The sequence below is a fragment of the Bubalus bubalis genome, chromosome 18, assembly GCF_019923935.1.
Source record: "Bubalus bubalis isolate 160015118507 breed Murrah chromosome 18, NDDB_SH_1, whole genome shotgun sequence".
NCBI classification, from domain to species: domain Eukaryota; kingdom Metazoa; phylum Chordata; class Mammalia; order Artiodactyla; family Bovidae; genus Bubalus; species Bubalus bubalis.
The window spans coordinates 55,393,284-55,418,254 of NC_059174.1; the positions used below are offsets into that span (position 1 = coordinate 55,393,284).

General features: G+C 50.3%; 2 protein-coding genes and 4 non-coding genes across 13 annotated transcripts; all 6 read left to right on the plus strand.

The window, feature by feature from the left end:
- Nucleotides 1-3,018: 3,018 nt before the first annotated feature.
- On the plus strand, nt 3,019-15,106 carry FLT3LG (fms related receptor tyrosine kinase 3 ligand). Of its 8 annotated transcripts, none has more exons than XM_044930873.2 (8): nt 3,019-4,629; nt 5,124-5,190; nt 6,036-6,149; nt 7,225-7,311; nt 7,462-7,605; nt 8,054-8,192; nt 11,588-11,775; nt 13,905-14,128. In XM_044930873.2, the coding sequence occupies exons 2-8, from the start codon at nt 5,158-5,160 to the stop codon at nt 14,109-14,111; spliced, it is 912 nt and encodes a 303-aa protein (XP_044786808.1). In that variant the 5' UTR covers nt 3,019-4,629; nt 5,124-5,157; the 3' UTR covers nt 14,112-14,128. The 8 variants fall into 8 exon arrangements, with proteins under 8 accessions (XP_044786808.1, XP_025125309.3, XP_025125308.3 ...); XM_006080105.4 differs by lacking the exon at nt 3,019-4,629 and adding an exon at nt 4,688-4,805 and having other exon boundaries at nt 8,108-8,192; XM_006080106.4 differs by lacking the exon at nt 3,019-4,629 and adding an exon at nt 4,691-4,805 and having other exon boundaries at nt 7,225-7,278; nt 8,108-8,192.
- A 135-nt stretch (nt 15,107-15,241) lies between these two features.
- On the plus strand, nt 15,242-18,784 carry RPL13A (ribosomal protein L13a). Its single transcript, XM_006080100.4, has 8 exons — nt 15,242-15,330; nt 16,729-16,801; nt 17,189-17,254; nt 17,448-17,549; nt 17,748-17,833; nt 18,014-18,073; nt 18,359-18,481; nt 18,669-18,784. Exons 1-8 carry the CDS (start codon nt 15,316-15,318, stop codon nt 18,753-18,755), a joined length of 612 nt encoding a protein of 203 aa, XP_006080162.1. The 5' UTR covers nt 15,242-15,315; the 3' UTR covers nt 18,756-18,784.
- On the plus strand, nt 16,847-16,930 carry LOC112580537. The gene has a single exon (XR_003104928.1). It is a non-coding gene; the product is annotated as a small nucleolar RNA Z195/SNORD33/SNORD32 family (small nucleolar RNA).
- Nucleotides 17,589-17,673, plus strand: LOC112580536. Its single transcript, XR_003104927.1, has one exon. It is a non-coding gene; the product is annotated as a small nucleolar RNA Z195/SNORD33/SNORD32 family (small nucleolar RNA).
- On the plus strand, nt 17,873-17,943 carry LOC112580472. Its single transcript, XR_003104872.1, has one exon. It is a non-coding gene; the product is annotated as a small nucleolar RNA SNORD34 (small nucleolar RNA).
- Nucleotides 18,152-18,239, plus strand: LOC112580476. Its single transcript, XR_003104874.1, has one exon. It is a non-coding gene; the product is annotated as a small nucleolar RNA SNORD35 (small nucleolar RNA).
- Nucleotides 18,785-24,971: the final 6,187 nt, after the last annotated feature.

Genomic DNA, 24,971 nt, shown 5'->3' on the forward strand with positions numbered 1-24,971 from the left:
GATGATTGAACCGCCGGCTGACGATTCCTGAATTTTTTAACAGTCAGCTTCTATGAGCCACTCCAGCATACTGCTGTTTTGAGAATTCCTTTTTTTTTTTTTTTTAATATTCTCTTATGTTTTCATACAGTGTTTTTTTTTATTTTTAAAAATTATGTATTTATTTATTTTTGGTTGTGCTGGGTCTTCAGTTACTACATGCAGGCTTTCTTTAGTTGCAGTGAGCAAAGGCTGTTCTCTGTTGCGGCACACAGGCTTCTCACTGCGGTGGCTTCTCTTGTTGCGGAGCACAGGCTCTAAGCTCACAAATGAGCTTCAGCTGTGGCTCACAGGCTCAGTAGTTTGGCACACAGGCTTTATTTGCTCTGGACCATGTGGAATCTTCCTGGACCAGGGATTGAACCCGTGTCCCCTGCGTTGGCAGGCAGATTCCTATCCACTGTACCACCAGGGAAGAAGTCCTCTTTGAAGATTCTTTTTGATGCAAGGAACCCACTCACACTAGCTTAGGATAAAAGGGCATTTTTTGGACGGCTACAGAGATATGGAAAATAGGGCAAGACACACAGGTCCTAAGAACCTGAATGCAAGCAGAAAGTGTATTCAGGTCTGGTCGCTGGGTCACGTGATCTCTTGGGTCTCATATCTGTCGGTCTACTTATTCTAAATCCTTCTAGCCATGTGACTTTAGGAAAGCTTCTTAACCACTCTGAGGCTTGGTTTCCTCATCTGTAAACTGGAGCTAATAGTTCCAAGCTCACTGGGTAGATTCTGTGATGGGTATGCAAACATGCTGTTAGGGGTTGATTTTGTCCTGGAGCAAATGAAAACGGATACCTCCTATCAGCAGTTGGCTAAAGCTGGGCAGAATAAATCACCTCTCCCAGAATCTGGATGTTTAGACAGGAAAGACACAAGGAACATCTTGGAGGAAAGTCCCTGGAAGGCTGTAGTTCCTCTGAGGTTTGATAACAGCTTCCTCCCGGATTCTATGGGCTGCCTCAGTGACCTTCCGATTAGTCCTGAGGCTTTAATTAGTCAAGGCCAACTACAGCAGGTCCCCATAACCCCAACAAAGACCACAGAGGACAATGAACGCCACAGGTGTCCACTAGTGGTCCAATCATCTCTGGCCAAGAGGCAAGAGCTCCTGGTTAAGACAGCCATCTAGTCAGTCAGCAAAAGTCAGTTGAGCGCCTGCTGTGAGTGGGGTGCTGGGGACAGCCATGAACAAGACAGAGCTTCCTTAGCCTCATGAGCTCATGTAGTGGAGGAGAGGCGCAGTCACTTCCTGTCAGTGCTGTAACGGCGACCACAAGATAGTGGCTTAAATAAAACAATGCAAACGTATTATCTTAGAGCTCCAGAGATCAGAAGGCTGCAGTGGGTCTCACTGAGCCAAAACCAAGCAAGGTGTTAGGACTTCCCTGTGGTCCAGTGGCTAAGACTCCAAGCTCCCGGTACAGGGTGACTGGGTTCAATCCCTGGTCAGGGAACTAGATCCCACATGCTGCAATGAGGATGTGGTGCAGTCAAATAAAACATTATTTAAAATAAAATCAAGATGTCAGCAGGGGCTGGGAATTTGACTCAAGGGCACTTGGGAGCCAGAGAGAGTTTGTGAACAGAGGAGAGGTGGGCTCAGCTCGGGTTAAAAGACACACAGACATGACGTACAGTGACAGGCAGAGTACTATAGAGTAGAAGCAGCTCGGGGCACTCTGGGAGCCCAAAGGAGACACCTTTCCCAACTTAACTGTGTGTGTGTCTGTCTGTATATGAAGTGAGGATGAGAGAGATGGCAGGAATCTCCACAAGGCAATTGCCATCCTCACTGAGTTTTTCCCCCCGCTTTATGGAAGTATGATTGACAATTAAACATTGTATATATCAGTAGTTCAGTTCTACAATGGGATTTTTTTATGCACTGTGAAATGATTATCACAATTAACACATCTGTCACCTATTTGTGGTGAGGACAAAAGATCCACTCTCAGCTACTTCTCAGTATATAATCCAGTCTTTTTTTTTTTTTTTGTGCCACACTGCCTGGCATATCTGGATCTTAGTTCCCTGATCAGGGATTGAACCCACACTCATCAGGGAAGTCCCTATTTGTTATTTTTTGAGGGACCTTCACACTTTTTTCCATAATGGCTGTACCAAGTTACCAAGCTCCACAATCCCCTCTCCAGCGTTTATTTATTTTATTTATTTTGGCTGTGCTGCCTGGCTTGTGGGATCTCAATTCCTTGACCAGGGATTGAACCTGGGCCCCAGCAGTGAAAGCACCAAATCCTAACCAGTAGACCACCAAGGACCTCCCCCTCTCTGTCATAACCTGTTAGCCAACCTAACAAGTTATGTGAGGTGATAATCTCACTGTGGCTCTGATTTGTATTTCCCTAATGAATAGTGATTGCATTGAGCCTTGAAGGGCAATGAGCATCTAATTAGAAAAGGTGTGGGGGGTGGCGGGCAGGGAGCATCCCTGGCAGAGGAAACAGCATGTGCAAAGGCCCAGAGGTGAGAAACAGCTTTGAGGGAACTAGCAGCTTCAGCGGTGGTGCCACTAAAATACTTCCTCGTCCATGGAACCTATGAATGTGACCTTACTTGGAAAATAATCCTTGAAGATGGAAGTAAGTTAAGGATCTCAAGGTAAGATATCCTGGATTATCCAAGTAGACCCTGTATCTAAATACAAGTTTTTATGAGACAAAAGAGGAGGACTTCTCTGGTGGCTCAGTGGTAAAGAATCCGCCTGCCAGGGGGACTCAGGTTCGATCCCTGGTCCAGGAAGGTCTTACATGCCATGGAGCAACAGATCCCATGAGCCGCAACTATTGAGCCTGTGCTCTGGAGCCCGGAAGCCACAACTGCTGAGCCCAGGTGCCACAATTACTGAAGCCCAAGTGCCCTAGAGCCTGTGCTCCGCAACGAGAAGCCACCAGGGAGACGCCCACACACCACAACTAGAGAGGAGCCTCCGCTCTCTGCAACTAGAGAAAAGCCCGTGCAGCAATGAAGACCCAGTGCAACCAAAAATAAATAATTCCAAAAGAGAGACAAAAGAGGAAAGGACGGGGAAGAGCAAAAAGCCATGTGAAGTTGGAGACAGAAGTTGAACTCAATTTTTTGCCTCCTTTCCTGAAAGTTGAAGGTGAGAGGTTGGAGATTGGAAGTGAGAAGTTTCAGCCCTCTAGTCATGTGACTGGACTTTCTGGTCCTGCCCAGCCCCCATCCTGAGTCACCTCATTAGTATAAACTCAGATGTGGTCAGGGAGCCCCTCTTAATAACAAAGACACGCCTATCTGGAAGTTCCAGGGAGTTTGGGGTTGTCACCCGAGAAACAGAGCCCAAGAGCAGGTGCATTATCCAGTATATGACAACAACGCAGAGGGGGCCAGGATCCTTTTGTTCATTCATTTAACAAATATTGATGGAGCACCTTCTGTGAGCCAGTCATGGTTCTAGGTGCTGGAGATCCAGCAGGATAAACAGATACTGTGGTCGTCCTGGAGTTAAAGTCCTAATGGGGACAACTGACAATAAAGAAGATAAATAAACTGCAGTGGTGTGTCAGAAGCTGATAAGTGACAAGGGAGAAAGCAAAGCTCACATGAGTGGGAGTGCTGGGAGGGGGTTGCGACTTGAAAAAGGTTGGTTGGGGAAGCCTTCGCCTTGTGTATTTAAAAAAAAAATTTTTGGGGGGTTGCACTGGGTCTTCATTGCCCTGCTCTGGCTTTCTCTACTTGAGGCGAACGGGGCCTCCTCTTCATTGCAGTGCGTGGGCTTCTCATTGCCGTGGCTTCTCTTGTTGCAGAGCATGAGCTCCTGGCACACAGGCTTCAGCAGTTGAAGAAGGCGGGTTCGGTAGTTGCAGCTCGCCTTTGCATCGTGTATTTGAGCAAAGACCTGAATGAGATCAGGTTGAGCCATGTGGGTATCTCGGGGAAGGGCATTCCCGACTGAGGGAACAGCCAGTGCAAAGGCCCTGGGGCAGGAATGTGCCTGCCTCAGGCCAGTGTGGCCGGACTGGAGAGAGGCAGGAGGAGAGACCAGGTCTGTTTAGGCCACAGTGAGGACTTGGACTCGTGTGGCAGGTGCACGGGTAAGGGGGCAGCGTGGAGCAGAGGAGGGAGGTGAGGGGACTTAGGTCTTCACAGGCTCCCTCAGGCTGCATATGGAGAACAGACTGGCAAGTGAGGGCTGAGGCAGGGAGGCTGGTAGGGTGAGGAGGAAACGATTTTCAGGTGGGTGACGGTGGTGGCAGTGGTGGGGGTGAGATGCGGTAGGATTCTGAACACATTTGGACGATCAGCCAGCAAACTTGCTGATGGATCGGACTGTCAGTGGGCAGTGAGAGGCAGACAGAGTCACAGGTCCCCTCCAAGGCTTTGGGCCCAAACACCTGGAAGGATGGAGCTGTCACTTACTCCCTGTGGAAGGAGATGGGGGTTGGAGAGTTGGGGTGGGGTTTCAAGGCAAAGGTGAAGGGCTCAGGGTGACTTCCTCCTTGCCCGAGCTGCGTTGATTCTAGCCGGAGACAGATCCACGTTGGAGCCCCCGCGCCACATTCACTGTGTCCCACCCGGGCTATCAACCCAAGCTCAGACCCCTTGAGCGTAAGTCCCGCTAAAGCGCCCACTGCGGCGTCAGCTGCCACCTGTCACCACCAGGTGGCGCCCCTTGCACCAGCCCGATCCACCCCAGCTCACTCTCCCCCCAAAATTTCCTTTCACTTTCGATCTTTGGCTGTCACCCGGCGTGGCCCCTTCCACACCCAGCTGGGGCAAGCCTGGTGCGTGAGGAGAAATGGACTCCGGGTCCCCGAAGGGCGGGGCCGGGGTCCCCCTCCTGGGGCTGAGCGCAGACGGCGAGGGGTCGGGTTCCTGGGTCCCTGGCCTGCGCAGAGTTGCGGGCACCGGACGTCGGAGTTCTTAGAAGGGGAGATGAGGAGTTTTCACCGTAACTGTGCTTTACGCAGGAAGCCCTATAGAGTAGGAGGCGGAAACTTAGCCACATCAAAGGACCGAGGGAGGGGCGGGGAGGTGAAGGGGCGGGCAAGGAAGGGGCTGGGGTGTGGGGGTCCGAGACTCGCTCTTCTGTCCCTTCCAAGATCCGGCCACAGGCATGAAGGGCCCCCGGCAGAAATGGTAGTGCTGGCGCCAGCCTGGAGCCCAACTGTGCGTATCCCTAGGGGTTAAGGTGGGGGAATGGCAGTGTCAAGATGGGCAGAGCTTAGAGGGGAGGTGGACAGAGTTGGGGTGGACACGAGTGGGGAGATGAACAGGGGTCGGGGGAGATGGACAGAGTTTGGGGGAGGTGGACAGAGTTGGGGTGGTCAGAAGTGAGCAGATGGACAGAGGTGAGAGAGATTGACAGGGGTGGGGGAGATGGACAGGGGTGGGGGAGATGGACAGAGGTGGGGGAGATGGACAGAGGTGGGGGAGATGGACAGAGGTGGGGAGATGGACAGAGGTGGGGGAGATGGACAGAGGTGGGGGAGATGGACAGAGGTGGGGAGATGGACGGGGGTGGGGGAGATGAGGAGATGGACAGGGGTAGGGGAAATTGACACAGGTGGGGGAACGTGGACAGAGGTAGGCGAGATGGACAGGGGTGGGGGGAAGAAACGGGGAGGTGGGGGCAAATGGGGAAGACAGGACTCAGATCTAGGGAAAAACAGGAGAGATGAGCATGAAAAGACAGAGGAATGGGCAAAGATGAGAAAATCCTGGGCAGAGGTGAGCAGAAGTGGAGAGAGATGGGCTGAGGTGCGGAGATGGGAGATGAGACAGACAGAGCGGGCAGAGGAGGGTGAAAACTGGTCAGCACGTGTCCAGAGGCAGAGAGATACAGGGAAAGATGGTCGGAGGTGGGCACACAGGAGCCAAGCGGAGGAGGGGCTGAGAAGCGGGAAAGCTGGAAAGGGGAAAGAGGGAAGAGAGAACAGGGGGCTGCCGGGGGCAGCCTCCACGAGGGAGGGGGGCGTGTGTGGAGTCCATGGAGCCCCCTGCCCCGCCCGCAGACCTCCCTTCTGCTGCTGCTGTTACTGCTCAGCCCTGGCCTCCAAGGGACCCCCGACTGCTCCTTCCGCCACAGCCCCATCTCCTCCACCTTTGCCATCAAGATCGGCAAGCTGGTGAGCGTCCCTGTTCCCAATCCGAGCCCGAGGTGCTGTCTCTGGGTCTGACTTCCCCCCATCAAGAGTTTCTGTGGCCCCCTGCCTCCTGCCTCTGGGTTCCCATCCGTCGTCCGTCCCCCTATTCTTGCCCCCTTCGCTATGGGTCTCTGTCCCCCTTTCTCTGGGTCCCCATCTCCCCACCCTGGGTCCCTGCCCCCTTCTCTCTGGGTCCCCGCCCCCCCCTCTGGGTCCCGGCCCCCCTCTCTCTGGGTCCCCGCCCTCACTCTCTGGGTCCCCGCCCCCTCTCTCTGGGTCCCCGCCCCCTTCTCTCTGGGTCCCCGCCCCCTCACTCTAGATTCCCGCCCCCTCTCTGGGTCCCCGCCCTCTCTCTCTGGGTCTCCGCCCTCTCTCTCTGAATCCCCGCCCCTCTCTCTGGGTCCCCGCCCCCTCACTCTGGATCCCCGCCCCCTCTCTCTGGGTCTCCTCTCTCTCTCTCTCTCTCTCTCTCTCTCTCTCTGGGTCCCCGCCCTCTCTCTCTTGGTCTCCGCCCTCTCTCTCTGAATCCCCGCCCCTCTCTTTGGGTCCCCGCCCCCTCTCTCTGGGTCTCCTCCCCCTCTCTCTCTCTCTGGGTCCCCGCCCTCTCTCTCTGGATCTCCGCCCTCTCTCTCTGAATCCCCGCCCCTCTCTTTGGGTCCCCGCCCCCTCTCTCTGGGTCTCCTCCCCCTCTCTCTCTCTCTCTGGGTCCCCGCCCTCTCTCTCTGGGTCTCCGCCCTCTCTCTCTGAATCCCCGCCCCTCTCTCTGGGTCCCCGCCCCCTCTCTCTGGGTCTCCTCTCTCTCTCTCTCTCTCTCTCTCTCTCTCTCTCTGGATCCCCGCCCCCTCTCTCTAGGTCCCCGCCCCCTCGCTCTGGGTCCCTTCCCTCTCTCTCTGGATCCCCGCCCCCTCACTCTGGGTACCCTCCCCACTTCTCTGGGTCCCCGCCCCCTTCTCTCTGGGTCCCCGCCCCCTCTCTCTGGGTCCCCGCCCCCTCTCTCTGGGTCCCCATAGTTTGTTTCCTCCTGTCTGCGCAGGCCTGACCACGTTTTCTCCCGCAGTCCAAGTACCTGCTTCAAGATTACCCCGTCACTGTTGCCTCCAACCTGCAGGACGTGAGTCACAGACGGGAGGGGCCCAGGATGGAGGTGGGAAGGAGAGATTCAAGATTCACCGCCCCCTTAGGGGCCAGGCTAGTGTGCCCACCAGGCCACCCCCTCCCTCGGGACCCAGGAGTCCTGGCCCCCAGCCCCCTCCGCCCACCCGCGGGACCCAGAGCCTGGGTGGTCTCCCCCCAGGACAAGCTCTGCGGGGCGTTCTGGCGTCTGGTCCTGGCCCAGCGCTGGATGGGACGGCTCAAGACCGTGGCTGGGTCGGAGATGGAGAAACTGCTGGAGGATGTCAACACCGAGATACACTTTGTCACCTCATGTGCCTTCCAGGTCAGCCCTGAACTTGGGGGACAAGTGCGGAGAGCCTGATGCTTTCCTAGGGATTGGCAGCAAAGGTCTGCTAGGCCTTACTGGAGGTTTCCCCTTGACTGGGAGCACCCCGAGGGAGGTGGAGCTGGAACCTCAGACCTGCTGGGCCCTGGTGTGGGAGGTGACACTTCTCTAAGTACTGGAGGATGCCCAGGGGTAAGGGCCAAAGGCATCAATTCTGCTCATTTCTCAGGCCCTGTTGAAGGATGTTGCTAAGGGGTTCTTACCCCTAGCAACAGGGAGAAGGAGGGGACCCTAAACACCCTCCTGATCCAGGTCTGACTGGGCCCGGTTGTTAGCAACCAGGGGGAGCAAAGGTCCAGACTCTCCATGAGACCCAGGCCTCACCCTTGACCTGAGGTGACGCTGGGGGTGATGCCGTGGTGACGTCTCCCTCCCCTGCCCCCAGCCCCTTCCCAGCTGTCTTCGCTTCGTCCAGGCCAACATCTCCCACCTCCTGCAGGACACTCACCAGCAGCTGGAGGCCTTGAAGCCCTGGATCACCCACCGGAATTTCTCCCGGTGCCTGGAACTACAGTGTCAGCCGGGTAAAGCCTCCCACTGCCCCCAAGCCCACCGCCCCACCCACTCCTCTCCCACCTTTACAGTCCCTCACCCATCCCACTCAGGGCTCCCATGGGCTGTGTGACTTTGGGCCTGTTTCCCCAAGCTCATCCCTCTCTGGGCCTCAGTTTACTTGTCCCTGAGAAGGGAATAACCAGCCTTGCCTGTTTCTCTGAGGCAACTCTATCCCAGAGAAACAGAATGAGAGTCACATGTTTGAGTGTAAATTTTCTTATAGCCATGTTTAAAAAGTTAAAAAAGGTAAATTCACTTATTTTTCAGGATTCTTAATGTTTGTTATTTTTTAGTATGTTATAGGTGGGTTTATTTTTAAAACTTTTTCACATTGGAATAATTACAGATTCACAGAAAGGGGCAAAGAAATGTACAGGAAGGTCCTGGACACTGTTTACCCAGCCTCCCCAGTGGTACATTTTGCTTGGTAATGTTAATTACAGCACAAGAAATTGACATGGGTGCAATCCACAGAGTTTATTCAGAGTTTATCAGTTATGTATGCATAACTGCAGGCATGCATGTGTGTGTAGTAAGTAGTGTGTATTAGCTGCTGTAACAAGGTACCACCAACCAGGTGATTTAAAGAGTAGAAGTTCATCCTCTTGTAAGTGAGGAGTCAGCAGGACTGGCTCCTTCTGAGGGCTGTGAGGGAAGGATCTGTTTCAGTTGTCTCCCTTGGCTTGTAGATGGCCAATTTCATGTTCGTGGTGCTCTCCCCCATGCATATCTCTGTGTCTAGATTTCGCCTTCTTATAAGGACACCAGTCATATTGGATTAGGGCCACCACTAACCATCTCATTTTAACTTGATCACATCTTTGAAGACCTGATCTCCAAATAAGGTCACATTCTGAGGTACTAGGGATTAGGATTGCATCGTATGAAAAAAAAATTTTTTTTTTTTTCTCCCAGCTGTACCACACGGTTTGCAGGATCTTAGTTTCTCAACCAGGGATGGGACCCGTGCCTCCTGCAATAGGGGCTAGGAGTCTGAACCACCGGACTGGACTGCCAGGGAAATCCCTGAGTTTGCGTAACTTGATCCTCATTCCAAAACTCCCGCCTCTCTCCCCTGGCAACCAGTAATGCTATTGAATTTAATTCTCATAGTTTTATAATTTTTAAGATAATTATTTCAATCACAAAGAGCCCTTTAAAAAATAATTTTATTATTTACTTTTGGCTGCTCTGGGTCTTTGTTGCTGTGCGCGGGCTTCCTCTGGTTGCTGCAAGAGAGCTCCTCTTCCTTGCGGTGTGTGAGCGTCTCATTGCGGTGGCTTCTCTTGTTGGGGAGCACAGACTCTAGGCCAGAGGGCTTCAGTAGTCTTGGCACACAGACTTGGTTGCCCTGCAGCATGTACTGAACCTGCATTAGCGGACAGATTCTTATCTATTGCACCACCAGGGAAGTCCTCCTTTTTTTTAAAAAGGTGTGTGTGTGTGTGTGTGTGTGTGTGTGTGTGGCTGCGCTGGGTCTTCATTGCAGCTTTCGGTTGGTGTGCAGGCTTAGTTGTCCCTTGATGTGTGAGGTCTTAGTTCCCTAACCAGGGATGGAACCGGCATCCTCTGCATGTTAAGGTGAATTCCTAACCCCTTAACCACTGTTTGCTGTTCATATTTACATGCATCACTAATTTTCCATTCAACTAAGTTTTACTAACCATCTCCTTGATGCTTGGCATTGGAGACACAGCACAGAACAAGACCTAGTTTGTGTCCATGGGGCGCTAACCTGCTGATTAGGGAGACATGATAAACATGTAAACATATAACTAAACAGGAAAGTGTCTGAGTGTAATGAGTCCTATGCAGGCACATTAAAACGGGGTGGTGGAATCATGGCTTGAAGTGGTCGGCTGGAAAGTCACCGAAAGTTGCAAACCGGGGAACAGGTAGTGCAAAGGTCCTGAGGCAGAAACCTGCCTCCCTGTTTAAGGAATCAAGAGGGAGCCCCAGTGGCTGAGGCCAAGTAAGCAAAGGGGAAAAGGTGTGGAGTGAGGGTACAAAAGGAATAAAGGGGGCCAGCTCAAGTGGGGCCTTGTGAGCCATCATGGCTTCATACAGAGTATCTTTCATTGTTCTATTATCTGTCCATTCACTCAGATATTTAATTTATGTAAATTAACTATTTGGGCTTCCCTGATGGCTCAGCCTTAAAGAATCTGCCTGCCGATGCAGGAGATTTGGGGTTTGATCCCTGGTGCCTGGAGAAGGAAATGGCAACCCACTCCAGTATTCTTGCCTGGGAAACCCCATGGAGAGAGGCGCCTGGTGGGCTACAGTCCTTGGGGTCGCAAAGACTCGGACATGACTTAGTGACTAAACAACAACAATAAGAAATATTAGGTTCTGGCAATGTCTCCTGTCACCCTCCTGGAGCTCATAGACTACTGGGGGAAGAAAATGAATATATAAATCAATAGGTAAGCACTAGACACATGTTTGTCCAATTCTAAAATGCAGGAATTTCCTGGTGATCCAGTGGTTAGAACTCTGCACTTCCACTGCTGGGGGCCTAGTTTCAATCCCTGGTCTGGTCAGGGAACTAATATCCTTCATGCCTCAAGGCCAAAACAAGTAAAATGATATATTTGAAATAAATAATTATTGGGACTTCCCTGGCGGTCCAGTGGTTAAGACTCTGAGCTTCCAATGCAAGCAGCACAAGTTTGATCCCTGGCTGGAGAAGTAAGATCCCAAATGCCACCCAGTCAATAAACAAATAAATAAAAGTAAATAATAAAAATATTTTTTAAAAATTTATAGGGTCTGGTTAAACAAGTAAACAAGCATACCAATTTAAAAAAGTTATTAGTGACTATTTTTTTAAATATACTTTTGGCTGTGCTGGGTTTTCGTTGCTGCCCTTGTTGTGGGGCTACTCTCTAGTTTTGGCATTCAGGCTTCTCATTGCAGTGGTTTCTCTTGTTTTGAAGCATGGGCTTTATTGCATGGGTCAAGCAGTTGTGCCCAGGGGCTTAGTTGCCCTGTGGCATGTGGAATCTTCCCAGACCAGGGATGAAACCCATGTCCCCTGCATTGGCAGGTGGATTCTTAACCACTGAACCACCAGGGAAGTCCTATTAGTGACTTTAAAAAAATCAATAAAATGTAACCTTACTACGTGCTAGGCACTATTCTAAGCACTTTCTGTATATTCACTCATTTAATCTCTGTGACAACCTTATGAAGTTGGTATAATAATTATACCCACTTTATGGATGAGGTGACTGAGGCCCAGAGAAGTACACAGCCTACCCCCACCCCCTCCCCCAGGTCACACAGCCAGCACCAGGCAGGCCTTTTTTTCCCTTCCCTGGCCTGGCCCTACTTCTCAGTCACCTGACCTCTCTCCTGGCAGACTCCCCGACTCTGCTGCCCCCAAGGAGTCCTGGGGCCTTGGGAGCCACGTCCCTGCCGGCCCCTCAGTCCCCTCTTCTGCTCCTCTTGCTGCTGCTGCTGCTGCCAGTGGCCCTTCTGCTGCTGGCTGCTGCCTGGTGCCTGTGCCGGTGGAGGAGGAGACGGAGGACACCCTACCCTGGGGAGAGGGTGAGCCAGCAGGGTGCGCAGAGTGGGTGGAGAGGGTCCAGGGGGTGACCGGAGGTGGTGGATTCCATGGGCGGCACGGTACCCTGCCCCTCCCATCCCCAGGATGCTCTGCTCCTGCGGCTCCTGGAGGACCCTGGACTTGTTGATGTGGGGGCCATGGGGGTGGGGGATGACAGAGTGGAAGCAGGGAAGCGGTGTGCTAGCTCTGGATGTAAGAAGACCCCTCATGGAGGGGGACAGACTGGGACAGACAGACTGGAGGCCAAGGAGGAGGCCGGGTGAGCGTCCAGGAAGAGAGGACAAGGTCTGAGCAGGGGCTGGGATAGGACCATGGGGTGGAGAGGAGGGGACAGGCAGAGTCAGGGGTCAGGAGGCACGGGGCTAGAGAGTGACAGGCTTGGTGGGGTCGAGGGGAGAGCAGGGAAGGGGAAGGGGCGCAGGCAGAGGACGCTGGGTCTGGCCCAGCGGGAACCTGGGAGGAGGAGGGACAGTCCGCATTCGGCATTCTGAACAGTGAAGCTCAGCGGGCGGGGAGGTATTTGGATACAGGAGTCAGCAAGCCAGGAGAGAGCCGCCTCCAGGAGCAGGGTCAGCAAAGCCCTCCAGGTATGAAAAAGCTCAGGTTATTCTAGCAACTTTGTCCAGTCTGGGGGTGGGGTGAAAAAAAACAAAAGCAAAACGGCACTGGGAGATGTTTGAGGTTACATCTTCCTTACCTCAAAGGTAAGGAAGAGAAGCTGGGGCTTCCTACCCTGGGGAAGCAAGAAGCCCCGAGGTGAACCTGGGAACCGGTTTGGGGGTGTAGGTGGTTCCCTGAGGGAGAAAGGCAGGGAGGGGCCTGTGGGTTCCTTAGTGCCCAAAGGAAACATTTGGCAGCACTTGCTCACCTGTTGAGTGCCTCAGTGCCTCCGGCCTTGTGCTGGAGCTTTCTACAAATTAGCTCACTTAATTGACAAACTGGTGGCCATTATCATCCCCATTTCCCCTTGGCGCACACCGAGGCTCAGAGAGGTCAATCATTTGCTGAAAGTCACACAGCTCCTGAGTGACAGCCAAGATTGGACTCTCGGCCCTCTGATTCCAGCATCCGTGCCTTTCACTCTTCTGCCTCAGTTTCCTTATCTGTACAAAAGACTCATAATCATCCTTCATGCTTGAGTTGTCAGGAGGTTAAATGAAAGGACCACAAAAAAAACCCCCTAGAGCAATGCTGTCCATAGGAAACAGAATACAAGCCACACATGTGACTTTTAATTTTCTAGTAGCCGCATATATTTTTTTAATTTTTAATTGAAGTATAGCTGATTTACCACATTGTGCCAATGCATCTTTTTAAAAGTAAAAACAAACAGGTTTACCTTAAAGAATTTATGTTATTTCACCCTGTGTATCCAAAATCTTGTCATCTCAACATGCAATCAATACTTTAAAAATTATTGAGATATTTTGACATTCTTGTTTCCATACCAGGTTTTCAGAATCCAATGTGTAATGCGATGCTCACAGCACATCTCAATTCATATGAGAAACTTTTATTAGAAATACTTGATCTGTATTAAGATTCCATGAAACTTACAGTTGCGTAAGTAGATTCCTATACTCAAGTTCTTTGAAACCTACAGAAGTTTTCCAATAACTGGATCAAGGAACAGTTTCTAAATTCAATGATTTTTTTCATTTCAGCATTTGTTTTGGACAGTACTTTTTATTACTTTTTGGTTTTGAGATACAATTTTCTATTGAGAAATTGTCCTCTTATCCTTGTCCCTTTTCATACATACCCTGTTTTCCCACGCTCCCAATAATCACACTATTAGTTGAAGCTTAAATTAGATGAAATGAAAAACTAAGTTCCTCAGTTTTGCTGGTCACAATAGGAATGCCCAGTTTTCACATGGGGCTGGTCTCAAGGGCTGTCTTGGAAAGCACAGATCTAAAACGTGTTCATCATTGCGCGAAGTTTTCTTTGACAGCAATGCCCAAACACATAGTGAGTGCTCACGGTGAATGGAGTTGTTTTCGGGCATTGAGTTTATACTTGAGCTTGTACCCTGAGCTTCTTCCTTTCCCCTCCTCTGTCCATGGAACCTCAAACAGCCTAGTGAGTCATCTATCATCCCCTTTTACAGCGGAGGACACTGAGGCCCAGAGAGAGCAGTCACCTGCCAGCGGACACAGAGTCGGAACTTGGAGGAAGTCAGCTAGAACCTGGTCCTTTCCTTGGCCACACTGCTCCTGTCACTGTCCCTCCGGGATGGAGGCAACGCCAGCACCCACCATCGGCTCCCCCTTCCCCACTTTGTACAAAGCCCTTGTCCCCAGGAAATTGTATATAAATCATCATTTTCTACCAGCTCTGGCCAGGTTTGTTTGTGGATGGGACACGGTGTGTGTATGGGGCCGTTTGGGTTCGGGTTTGGTTTTTCAGTTAATGCAGTGTTTCATTCAATACATATTTTCTGAGTCCTCCTGGGGCCCAGGGCCAGAAGAGGGCAATGCTGGGACCCAGACGTGAGTCGGAACCAGCCCTGCCCTCTCAGGATTCCTGGTCCAGAGGGGAGAGACATCGGCCCCAGAGAGCCCCAGTACACGATGACACACGCTCTAATGGAGGTGGCTTAGGCACTGTGGGAACCCCCAGGCGGTACCTGAGCCAGCCTGAGGGATATCAGGGAGGTTCTCTAAAGGGAAGGACTCAAGCCAGATTTTAGAAAACAGGATGGGGGTGGGGGTAGAGGGGACGGCAGCCTAGTCAAGGGACACTGTCAAGGCAAAAGACTTTGTCCAGAAAGTCCAGAAAGTGAGAAGCTCCTTTGGGGAACACTCAGGCATCTAGAGAAGGAAATGGCAACCCACTCCAGTATTCTTGCCTGGAAAATCCCATGGACCGAGGAGCCTGGTAGGCTACAGTCCATGGGGTCGCAAAGAGTCGGACACGACTGAGCAACTTCACTTCAGGCATCTAGAAGTCATTCTTTCATTCGCCAGCTCTCAAGCTGAAGACTATCCCCACCTGTTTATCAGGTGGGGACACTGAAGCCCATACACGGCCAGGGATTTAGTCAGATCACAAGTCAGACAGGCACTGGAATTCAGATCTCTAAGCCTTGGCGGAGCGCTAAAGGGCAAGCCCTCCTGGCCCCCTGCAGGCCACCACGTGCCCTGCAGCGCGACTTCGCTTCAGGGGGTAACCGCCTCTCCTCCAGCATTCTTGGCCCCGCCCATCAGCAAGCAGCGGGCAACTCACGCGAGGCTTACCAGCCCCTCAAGAATACTGCAGCGGAGGCTGAAGAGCACCGCCCCCTACCCCACGTGATCTCGCCCGGCTCAGCCATGGCCGCCTAGGCTCGATGGGAACGATTCCGATTGGACAGTCAGAAGATGACCCGCCTCCCGGTGGGGCATTTCTGCGCACGCGGCTGACACTCTGGCCAATGAGAAGACAGAAAGCGGCCGTGTTGCGTCACTTCTTCCGCCCCTGTTTCAAGGGATAAGAAACCCTGCGTCTAGGGTTCCTTCTTTCCCAGGCGGCTGCCGAAGATGGCGGAGGGGCAGGTACAGGCTCCGCGCGGGCCGGGGCGGCGTGGGGCCGGGTGGGGTCCAGGCCGGACCGGGGTTGGACCTCTTTTCTCTCGTAAGTGTGCTGTGGAACTTAAGGACGATAACTGAGCAAAGCAGAAAGCATTCGGGGTAAGAGAAATCCAAAACGGGAATATAAGGCAGTTTTTGCGCTCTGGGCTGGCTAAGAATGCGGCATTATTTTTTCTTCGAGGGGCAGTCATCTTTGCTTCCTACACAAAAAGAGTTATTTTAAAATTAGGCCTCATTTATCTAGATCTTGGCAGAATTGAACTGGTGTGTCCCCACCAATGGGAAAGCACGCTGAAGGCGGCTACGCCACCTGGGGACGGTGAGAAGCCGGGGGTAGGCCAAAATGGAGAGTATTTCCGCCCTGCCCAGGCGCCGGTAGCTTCGGCCACGTGAAAGTGTGCATCAGGGTTCCCCTGCAACTGGGGGTAATTTGGCACGAAACCTTTGCTGTAGGTTGGGAGAGCTCTTGCATATGGGGCAGGCACACATTGCTCTGCTTTGGGGTTAGATGGAGTCTAAAAGTGCTGGTGCTAGCAACTGGACTGAATGAAATGTTCCAGATCCTTGAAACATTCTTAATTGCTTAACCAGCTAGAAGGCCTCAAGGAAGATAGAAGCTTACGACTGACTCTTCTCCGGCTCCTTCCTTGTGTAACCGATTACTGATAAAGGGAGGGAGTGGCTCTGGAAGGGGTGAACATGTGATGGGGTCTGTGGTTCAGGAAGGAAAATTAAGTTTGAAGCCAGGGAAGTGGTAGAGTTCTCTGCACACGGGTCCCTGCGTTCACATAACATGCACTTGGTAAGAGCTGGAACTTCTGAAAAGAAGCCAAGGATTAGATTAGTATTTGAGCTGTTAAAGCTTCCCTAAGGATGCAGAGCTAGTCAGTACCAGAGGAAGCTTGGGTTTTTGACCACCCTGCCTAGCTTCACTGGCTCTGAACCTGTTTGCTTTGATACTCACACTAGAAAGCTACCTTTGAGATCAGAACAGAATCAGATTCTGTCCAGGTTCTACAGGTTGCGTTCAGATTACTGGTTCTTCTAACTGGGTGATCAGTGTTGATTCAGATTGTAGCTCATTCTCTGACCATGGAACATAATCTGGGCATAAAGATGTCTGCCCTTGAAGCAGCTGAAATGTGAGGGATTGGTTTGTTTTGTATCTTACCTGCTCACTGAAATTCTGAGTCATTTGCTTTCTTGGCCATCTCTAAAGTGAGCCTTAAGTTCTAGTTTTGGGTCTAATATATGGTTAGCAGGTGTTCTGGGAGGTAAGTTAACTAATGAAGAGGAGTAATTGGTTGAGGTGGGAAGTCAAAGTTGTGGGTGCCTCTGAGCTCTTCAACCTGTCTCCAACAGGTACTGGTGCTCGATGGCCGAGGCCATCTCCTGGGCCGCCTGGCGGCCATTGTGGCCAAGCAGGTGCTTCTGGGTAAGTCTGCCCGCTGCCCACAGCTCCCACCAGACATGAGCTCAGCAGGTCAGTGATGAGCAAAAATCACCATCTTTCGTTTGAGTCTCACGACCGTGAGATCAACCCCATGCACCGCTCTGAGACCTGCCAGCATCCTCCCCTCCTGGGTCAGGGGCTGTGAATTCAAAACATGTTTTGTTGGAGTAACAAATTGAACTTGAGCATGAGACAAGCTCCACCAGTTAGCGCTCTGTGACTTGGGGCAGGAGATTTGGTGTCTTCTGGTGTGTTTGTGCACAGGGGCCAGTTTCAGGCAGGGCTGGGGCCTCCTTTCTGGGCAGTAACTGGGCACCTGGCTTCCTGACTTTTGCCCCCCTTGATTGTTCCATTTTCCATTCCCTCTAGGCCGGAAGGTTGTGGTCGTGCGCTGTGAGGGCATCAACATTTCTGGCAATTTCTACAGAAATAAGTGTGAGTTAGGGCGTGGAAGGTGGGCTGGGGAGGCTGGATCTGTGTGAGGCTCAGGCTTCACAGACTTGGGAAGCAGACCCCCCAGTGGTGGGAGGTGCAAGTAGCAGGCCCTCAGAAGTGAGGTCATGGCGTTGGAAGGAGTTACTGCCTGGCTGGGGACTCTGAGGCCTTACACGCTCTCCCTTCTTCCCAGTGAAATACCTGGCTTTTCTCCGCAAGCGGATGAACACCAACCCCTCCCGTGGCCCCTACCACTTCCGAGCCCCCAGCCGCATCTTCTGGCGGACAGTGCGAGGTGAGCTGGGCCCAGGGACCGCAGGTGCTGAGGGGGCAGGTAGCCAATGATGAAGACTTCTCCCACTCGTGTTCGAGTTTCCCAGCCATGAGATGACTCCACATGCACTACCATCTGAGGCCACCCGTCTGCCTGCCTGGGCGGGACAGCGGCTCCCCACGTGCCCCACTGAGCAGGCCTGCTGTCCTCTGTCCACAGGCATGCTGCCCCACAAGACCAAGCGGGGCCAAGCTGCTCTGGAGCGCCTCAAGGTGTTTGATGGGATCCCACCACCCTATGACAAGGTGAGCAGGACCCAGCTCCCTCGACAGTATCCCTATGGCTGGCGTCGGTGATGTTCTGCAATTACCTACATTGTTTGATCCCTGTGAAAAGAGCACCGGCTGAGACGCCTGCCCCAGCCAGCCTTCTTCCCTGTCTGTCCCTCGCTCCAGGTCTCTTAAGCCCCTCTCCTTCTCTAACAGAAAAAGCGAATGGTGGTTCCTGCTGCCCTCAAGGTTGTGCGTCTGAAGCCTACTCGCAAGGTGAGCCTCCAGATGTGCTGAGTGATGCCCTTGGGGTTCTGGGGCTTCCTGGGAGGGTGCACTTAGGGCCCTAGGCCTGGCAGATGATGGTTTTTTTCTCACGATGGTCTGCGGATGCCACTGCGGGCAGTGCCGAAAATGCCAATGGCTCAGCTGATGCCAGGAGGAACGGGGAGCATGGCCCCCTGACAAGCTGGAAGGCTCTAGGACAGAATGTTAACACCCCTCCCCTAGTCACCCTGGCCTCCTTTTCTAACAGCTTCGTTTCTTCTCCCTCCCCTCTAGTTTGCCTACCTAGGGCGCCTGGCCCATGAGGTTGGCTGGAAGTACCAGGCAGTAACGGCCACCCTGGAGGAGAAGAGAAAGGAGAAGGCCAAGATCCACTACCGGAAAAAGAAGCAGCTCATGGTGAGGGTGGGATTGGTACTGGAGGGGCCCCACATTCCCAGGCAGCTGGTAACTCTTCGCCTCTTTATTAGGCTTTTGGAAGTCTCTGCCTGAGGCCCACTGTGGGAATGGGGAGTGGGATTGGGTCCCTGGGATGACAGTCCCAGGGAGCAGCCACTGATCACTATCTGTAATCTTGGCCCCACAGAGGCTACGGAAGCAGGCTGAAAAGAACATCGAGAAGAAAATTGGCAAATTCACAGAGGTCCTCAAGACTCACGGATTCCTAGTCTGAGCCAAATAAAATTGACTGTTTATTCTTCATGCTTGGCCTGGCCTGCCCTTCCTCCATCGCCACCCTAGGATGTGGGGGCCCCAGGGGCTGCCATGCAGGTGCCACAGGCAGACGGGGTATAGCCGAGGGGCATTAATCAGTGTAGGCGGGTCCAGGGGCTGTGCAGGCATCGTTGGTCTGCAGCCTGTTTGTTCGTGAGACCTTTAAGACATGAACAGTTGGAACAACCAGTCCAGTTGCAATATTGGCAGAAGTGAGCTGGAAGACTATTGGAAGGGATTCGCATGACTTAAAGGGAGTCTGTTCATGCTTCCCACGTGGTCGGATACTATACTCTGCAGCTGTTAGGATGTGAGAGAATGCCCAAAAAGTGTCTCTGGAAGAGAAGTTTCAGCCAAGGGGTCACAGGCATCGCCCTCGTGTCTTCCCTATATTTTGTGATCCAAAACCAATAAATTATTTTTTTAAAGAAATGTGGCGTCTTTGCAGTGTGTGTCTGCTGTAGAGGCAGGCCCAGGGGAGCAAGGCTCTCGGCTGACGGGGGACTTGGAGAGTAAGGCTGGCTGTGCTCTTTCCACAGGTGGATCAGAAACTGCCTTTCATGGAAGAGTTGACCTTGGTAGACACTTTACATGCCAAGGGATTTGAGATGCCTGTGGGTTTGTGGGTATTTATGGCCTGTAGAGCCGGGTGTTGCCCATTTTACATAAAATTGTCTCCCTAATTCAGCTGCAAAGTATGGAATTGGCCACTCTTCCCTAAAACCAGTCCCTCACTGGGGCATGTGGGCTGTTCATGCCAGACTAATGCAGAGATAGGTGATGAGGTATTAGAGAAGTGAGAAGGTGGTTGTTTTTTTTAAGATGAAAACTAGACCTGTTAAGATCTGCCAGGATGAGTCCCTGAAAGGGTCAGGGTACCCAGCCCTTGGTCACCTCTCAACACCCAGGTGGGCCCCCTGCCCCATCTAACTGAGGAGGTTCTGTGCGGTCAGTGGTGTCCACGCTGATGACACCCGGAGGGGTCTGGCTTGACTAAGGTACATCCATCTGTACTGGGAGGAAAACTAGGTTCCTGCTGCCCTTTGAGACTGGTGGGCAGTACTTCTGTGTTGGTTCACTGAGCAGGTAATATCTTCCACACTGTGCCATTGTACTCTGCTTGGTCTCCAAAGTGTCCAAGACAGTGGCCCAAGTTTTCTCAGGATCATTCTGCAAATGGGTGGTGTCCCTGCTCTCCTGGGGGCTCCTGCTCTCCAGCAGAGCTGCCTCCAGAACCAACTGAAAATCCTAGAGTTTAAATCTTACACTATGTTAGAGCAGCAAAATAGGCTGCCCAAACCACTTAATTTTGGCTTAAAAATGTAAAACTTGCCACTTAAAAAGACATGCAATGTTGGGACTTCCGTGGTGGTCCAGTGGCTAAGACGACTACAAATGCAGAAGGCCTGTGGGTTCCATCCCTGGTCAAGGAACTAGGTCCCACCTGCTGCAACTAAAGATCTAAAATCCTATGAACGAGAACTAAGACCCAGTACAGTCGAGTACTAAGCCAAATGTTAAAACACTTAAGAAGATGACATGTCAGACTGGGAGACAGTATTGGTGAATCACGTCTCTTGAAGGACTTGAATGCCAAACACACAGAAGAATTCTTAAAACTCAGTAACAATGAGCCAACCAACAAAAACTTAGGCCCAGAATTTGAAAAGGGCTTTCACCAAAGAAGATACACAAATGCTAATAAGCATGTGAAGAGATGCTCATCATTCCCCATTAAAGAAGATAAAAGAAGTCTCCAAGCATAACCTTAATCATTCCTGGGGGAGAAATACAGGGAATCAGAACCTCCGGGCCAACAGAAGGAATGTTCCCAAACTGCCCAAAGCGCCCTGCAACAGCACTCTAGTCCCAGATCAGCTTCAAGCCCTGGGCTATAGCAACCTTGGACACTACAGACGAATGGCTTGTTTTAACAGGCATTTCAGTGCTCATTGAGGAGGGGGCTGTTCTGTACTCTAATATGTGCATTTTCGTTGTGAAATGCTAGGAAATATCTGAGATCTGTCAGAAACAGGGAAATACACCCTCAAGTGATAACTAAAGTTGGCTGAAGTTTGTTACCGAGCACCAAGGCTGTTCACACTGCAGTTCAAAAAATTCTAGGTGGTGGTTTGTAAGCAGCCTTAAAATAGTAATGAAATTGAATAGAAATGAAAAGAAAAAAAATGTATTACAGAAGGTAAAGTGAAGTGAAGTTGCTCAGTCATGTCCGACTCTTTGAGACCCCATAGACAGTAGCCTACCAGGCTCCACTGTCCATGGGGTTTTCCAGGCAAGAATACTGGAGTAGGCTGCCATTTCCTTCTCCAGGGGATCTTCCCAACCCAGGGATCGAACCCAAGTCTCCTGCATTGCAGGCAGACGCTTTACCGTCTGAGCCACCAGGGAAGGTAAAGGAGAGAGTTAAAAGACTTAAAAATCAGACAAGCTGACGAAGGCAGAGGAGGGTGAGAGAGATAAGTGTGTTTGGTCACAATACAAAAAGGATTTCCTATGGTGAGTTGTGATCAACACCTAGAAGCTAAGGACCTAAACATCCAAACTGCCCTCACCCCCTCAGAGTGAAGCAGTATTTTTTATTTGCTCTTCCCTTATCATCAAAATCTCACCAGCTGCTCTTAGCAATTTGCAAAGTATTGAGCATTTAAGACACAGACAGGAAATCATACCTAATCTCACCACCTGGAGATGTAAACCACCAGGGCGATGTCATGTATTTCCTTCCAGGCTTTTTTCTACATTAACTTTCATACACAATTTAGCACATATTGTAGGCAGCAACTCCAGGTTCCCCCTTTTTTTAAAACTAAATATAAATCCTTTCCAAGTTATTCAAGAACTCTAGAACTTTTTTCTTCAAAAAAATAAATTATAAAACAACTACTAGGTCACAGAGGAAGATACAGCAGGTTTTAAAACAAAAAGTCTCTCTTCCTTAATGCTATCCCAGAGGGACTGAAACAGTGACAATTAAAAATGAACCATTCCTCACTTATATGTGAACTCTAAAATAGGACACAAGTGAACTTACCTATGAAACAGAAATAGATTTCGTAGAGAACAAACCTGTGGTTGCCGTGTGGGGGGTGAGGGAGGGATGGATTGGGAGTCTGGGATTAGCAGATGCCAACTATTATATATAGAAGAGATAAACAACTGCACAGCACAGGGAGCTGTATTCAATATCCTGTGATAAACCATAATGGGAAATACAAAAAAGAATGTGTGTGTATATATATATATATATATATGCAAAATTGAATCAATACACCTGAAACACAACATTGCAAATAAACTAGAATTCAATTTTTTTAAAAATTGGAAAAAAATCAAAAGAATATTTTGTGACCCCTGTAGAAGTTTGTTAGGAGCACAGATTGTATATTCTAAATGCAGTGCTTAAAAAAATCTTTACTAGACTTGTAAGTGGAAACAAAAAAAAAAACCTCATGTTTTCTTCTAATATATAGCTTCTTTTCTTCATGGCTTCATTTCTCAAGCCTACCTAAATTTTATCCCTACACATCAGAAATTTACGTTGGCATAAAGTAGGAAGTAGGGATCCAACTCTATCTTCAGATGGTCTCACACTTGTCCTAACACAAAATTACTGAATAATTTGTATATTCCCCAGAGATTTTAATTGCACCTGTCATCATATGCTAAATTCTCAGAGTTGGATCTATTTTTGGACTTCCTAGAAGATATATTTTAAATATTTACATTAAAGAAGTTAACTTTTTACTTAAATGTGACATAATATTTGCTCAAATATTTAAATATTTATATTGAAGAAACCAACTTTTATTTTTAAAAGAAATTGCATTTAACACACCCACAAAAATATAATAATGTACCAGGATTTCTTTTAAAATGATTAATTCAAAGGCAATTCGAAGCATAAAACATACACTTAAGTCTTATATATATTGATTATGAACTCAGTACAACTTTGTACATTGAACTGGAAAAGTCTAGCAAAAGCCTAAATTTGAGGTCTTTGGTAAATGTGAAGCCTCAGCGAGAGCGCTGGGGAAATTCAGGCCAAGACTTAATTAAGGAAAGAGGCCAAAGTCTGGAGTTCGAATTCTCCCAACAAGGCCCAAGTCAGCACTCTTGCCTGGAAAATCCCATAGATGGAGGAGCCTGGTGTGCTGCAGTCCATGGGGTCGCTAAGAGTCGGACACGACTGAGCGACTTCACTTTCACTTTTCACTTTCATGCATTGGAGAAGGAAATGGCAACCCACTCCAGTGTTCTTGCCTGGAGAATCCCAGGGGCAGGAAAGCCTGGTGGGCTGACGTCTATGGGGTCACACAGAGTCGGACACGACTGAAGTGAATTAGCAGCAGCAGCAGGGTGTTACAAGACAGAGGGTTGTTGCTACCACTGGCCAGAAGGGGGCGCAGTACGCAAAAAGTGCGACTGCTGGTAAGTCGCTTCAGTCTTATCCGACTCTTTGCGACCCCACAGACGGCAGCCCACCAGGCTCCCCTGTCCCTGGGATTCTCCAGGCAAGAATACTGGAGTGGGTTGCCATTTCCTTCTCCAATGCATTAAAGTGAAAAGTGAAAGTGAAGTTGCTCAGTCCTATCCGACTCTGAGCGGACCCCATGGACTGCAGCCTACCGGGCTCCTCTGTCCTTGGGATTTTCCAGGCAAGAGTACTGGAGTGGGGTGCCATCACCTTCTCCGAAAAAGTACGAAGTGAAGGTAAAAAGGACTCTGGTGTTCCTTCTTTAAAAGTTCATTTAAGTTCATCCGCTCAGTCGTGTCCAACTCTTTGCGACCCCATGGCTGCAGCATACCAGGCCTCCCTGTCCATCACCAACTTCCGGAGTTTACTCAAACTCATGTCCATGGAGTCGGTGATGCCGACTCATCCTCTGTCGTCCCCTTCTCCTGCCTTCAATCTTTCCCAGCATCAGGGTCTTTTCAGATGAGACAGCTCTTCACATAAGTTGGACAGCTCTTCACATAAGGTGGCCAAAGTATTGAAGTTTCAGCTTCTACATCAGTACTTCAAATGAACACTCAGGACTAATCTCCTTTAGGATGGACTGGTTGGATCTCTTTGCAGTCCTAGGGACTCTCAAGAGTCCTCCACCACCACAGTTCAAAAGCATCAGTTCTTCGGCACTTAGCTTTATAGTCCAACTCTCACATCCATACATGACTACCGGAAAAACCACAGCTTTGACAAGACGGACTTTTGTCGGGAAAGTAATTCTCTGCTTTTTAATAAGATGTCTAGGTTGGTCATAACTTTTCTTCCAAGGAGCAAGCGTCTTTTAATTTCTCTAAAGGTAGGTGATTAAGTAAGGCTGGAGACAGACTGCTCAGGTTAAATTCCCAAATTCCCAACTATGCCTCAGTTTCCGCATCAGCAAAATGGGAATAATTAACAGAGCCATCCTTAGTGTGTGAGCACAATTCTGCGTACATGGTAATTGCTATTAGATTTTTGCTTTCCAAAAATTGGTAAAATAATAAATTGATATTGATTTGGACCTGCACTGACCAACGCAGTGGATAACTAGCTCCATGTGGCTATTTAAATCGAATAAAATTAAAATTAAAAATTGAGGTTCACAGTCACACGCCCCCCACTTACAGTGCCAGTGACCACTGTATTGGACAGCGCAGATGGAAAATATTTGCATCATAGCGGGGAGTACTATTGGACAGCGCTGTTCAACAATTAGCAGAAGGCCTTTTTATTTTTTTTAATTCGAATTAAAATTGTCTTTTTTTTTTAATTTGAATTAAAATTTTCAACGAAACCACTCTCGGGGAAAAAACGGCCCACAAAAGAAAACAACTTTTATTAAACTTCAGAAAGTTCATGGGTAGTGTCCGTCCCTCACAAAGATGGCGCTTCGCAGCGCGTGCATGTTCCTAACACTTTCTGGTCTCTCGCCCCGCAAAAAGATGGCCGCCGCCACGACCCGTTCAAACCTTGCACGGACACAGACACGAGGTCCCAAACCCCACGCGGTCTCACTCATCTCAGGAACATGGCCGCCTTCCGATAACTGTCGCGATAACATAGGCTGGTTAAGGCTGGCCACGCCTTCCCAATGTGACCTAGCATGCCGGCGCGCAATGATGGCGTAAGACTCTCGCGAGACAGTGTGCCGCTTCCCGCTCCTCT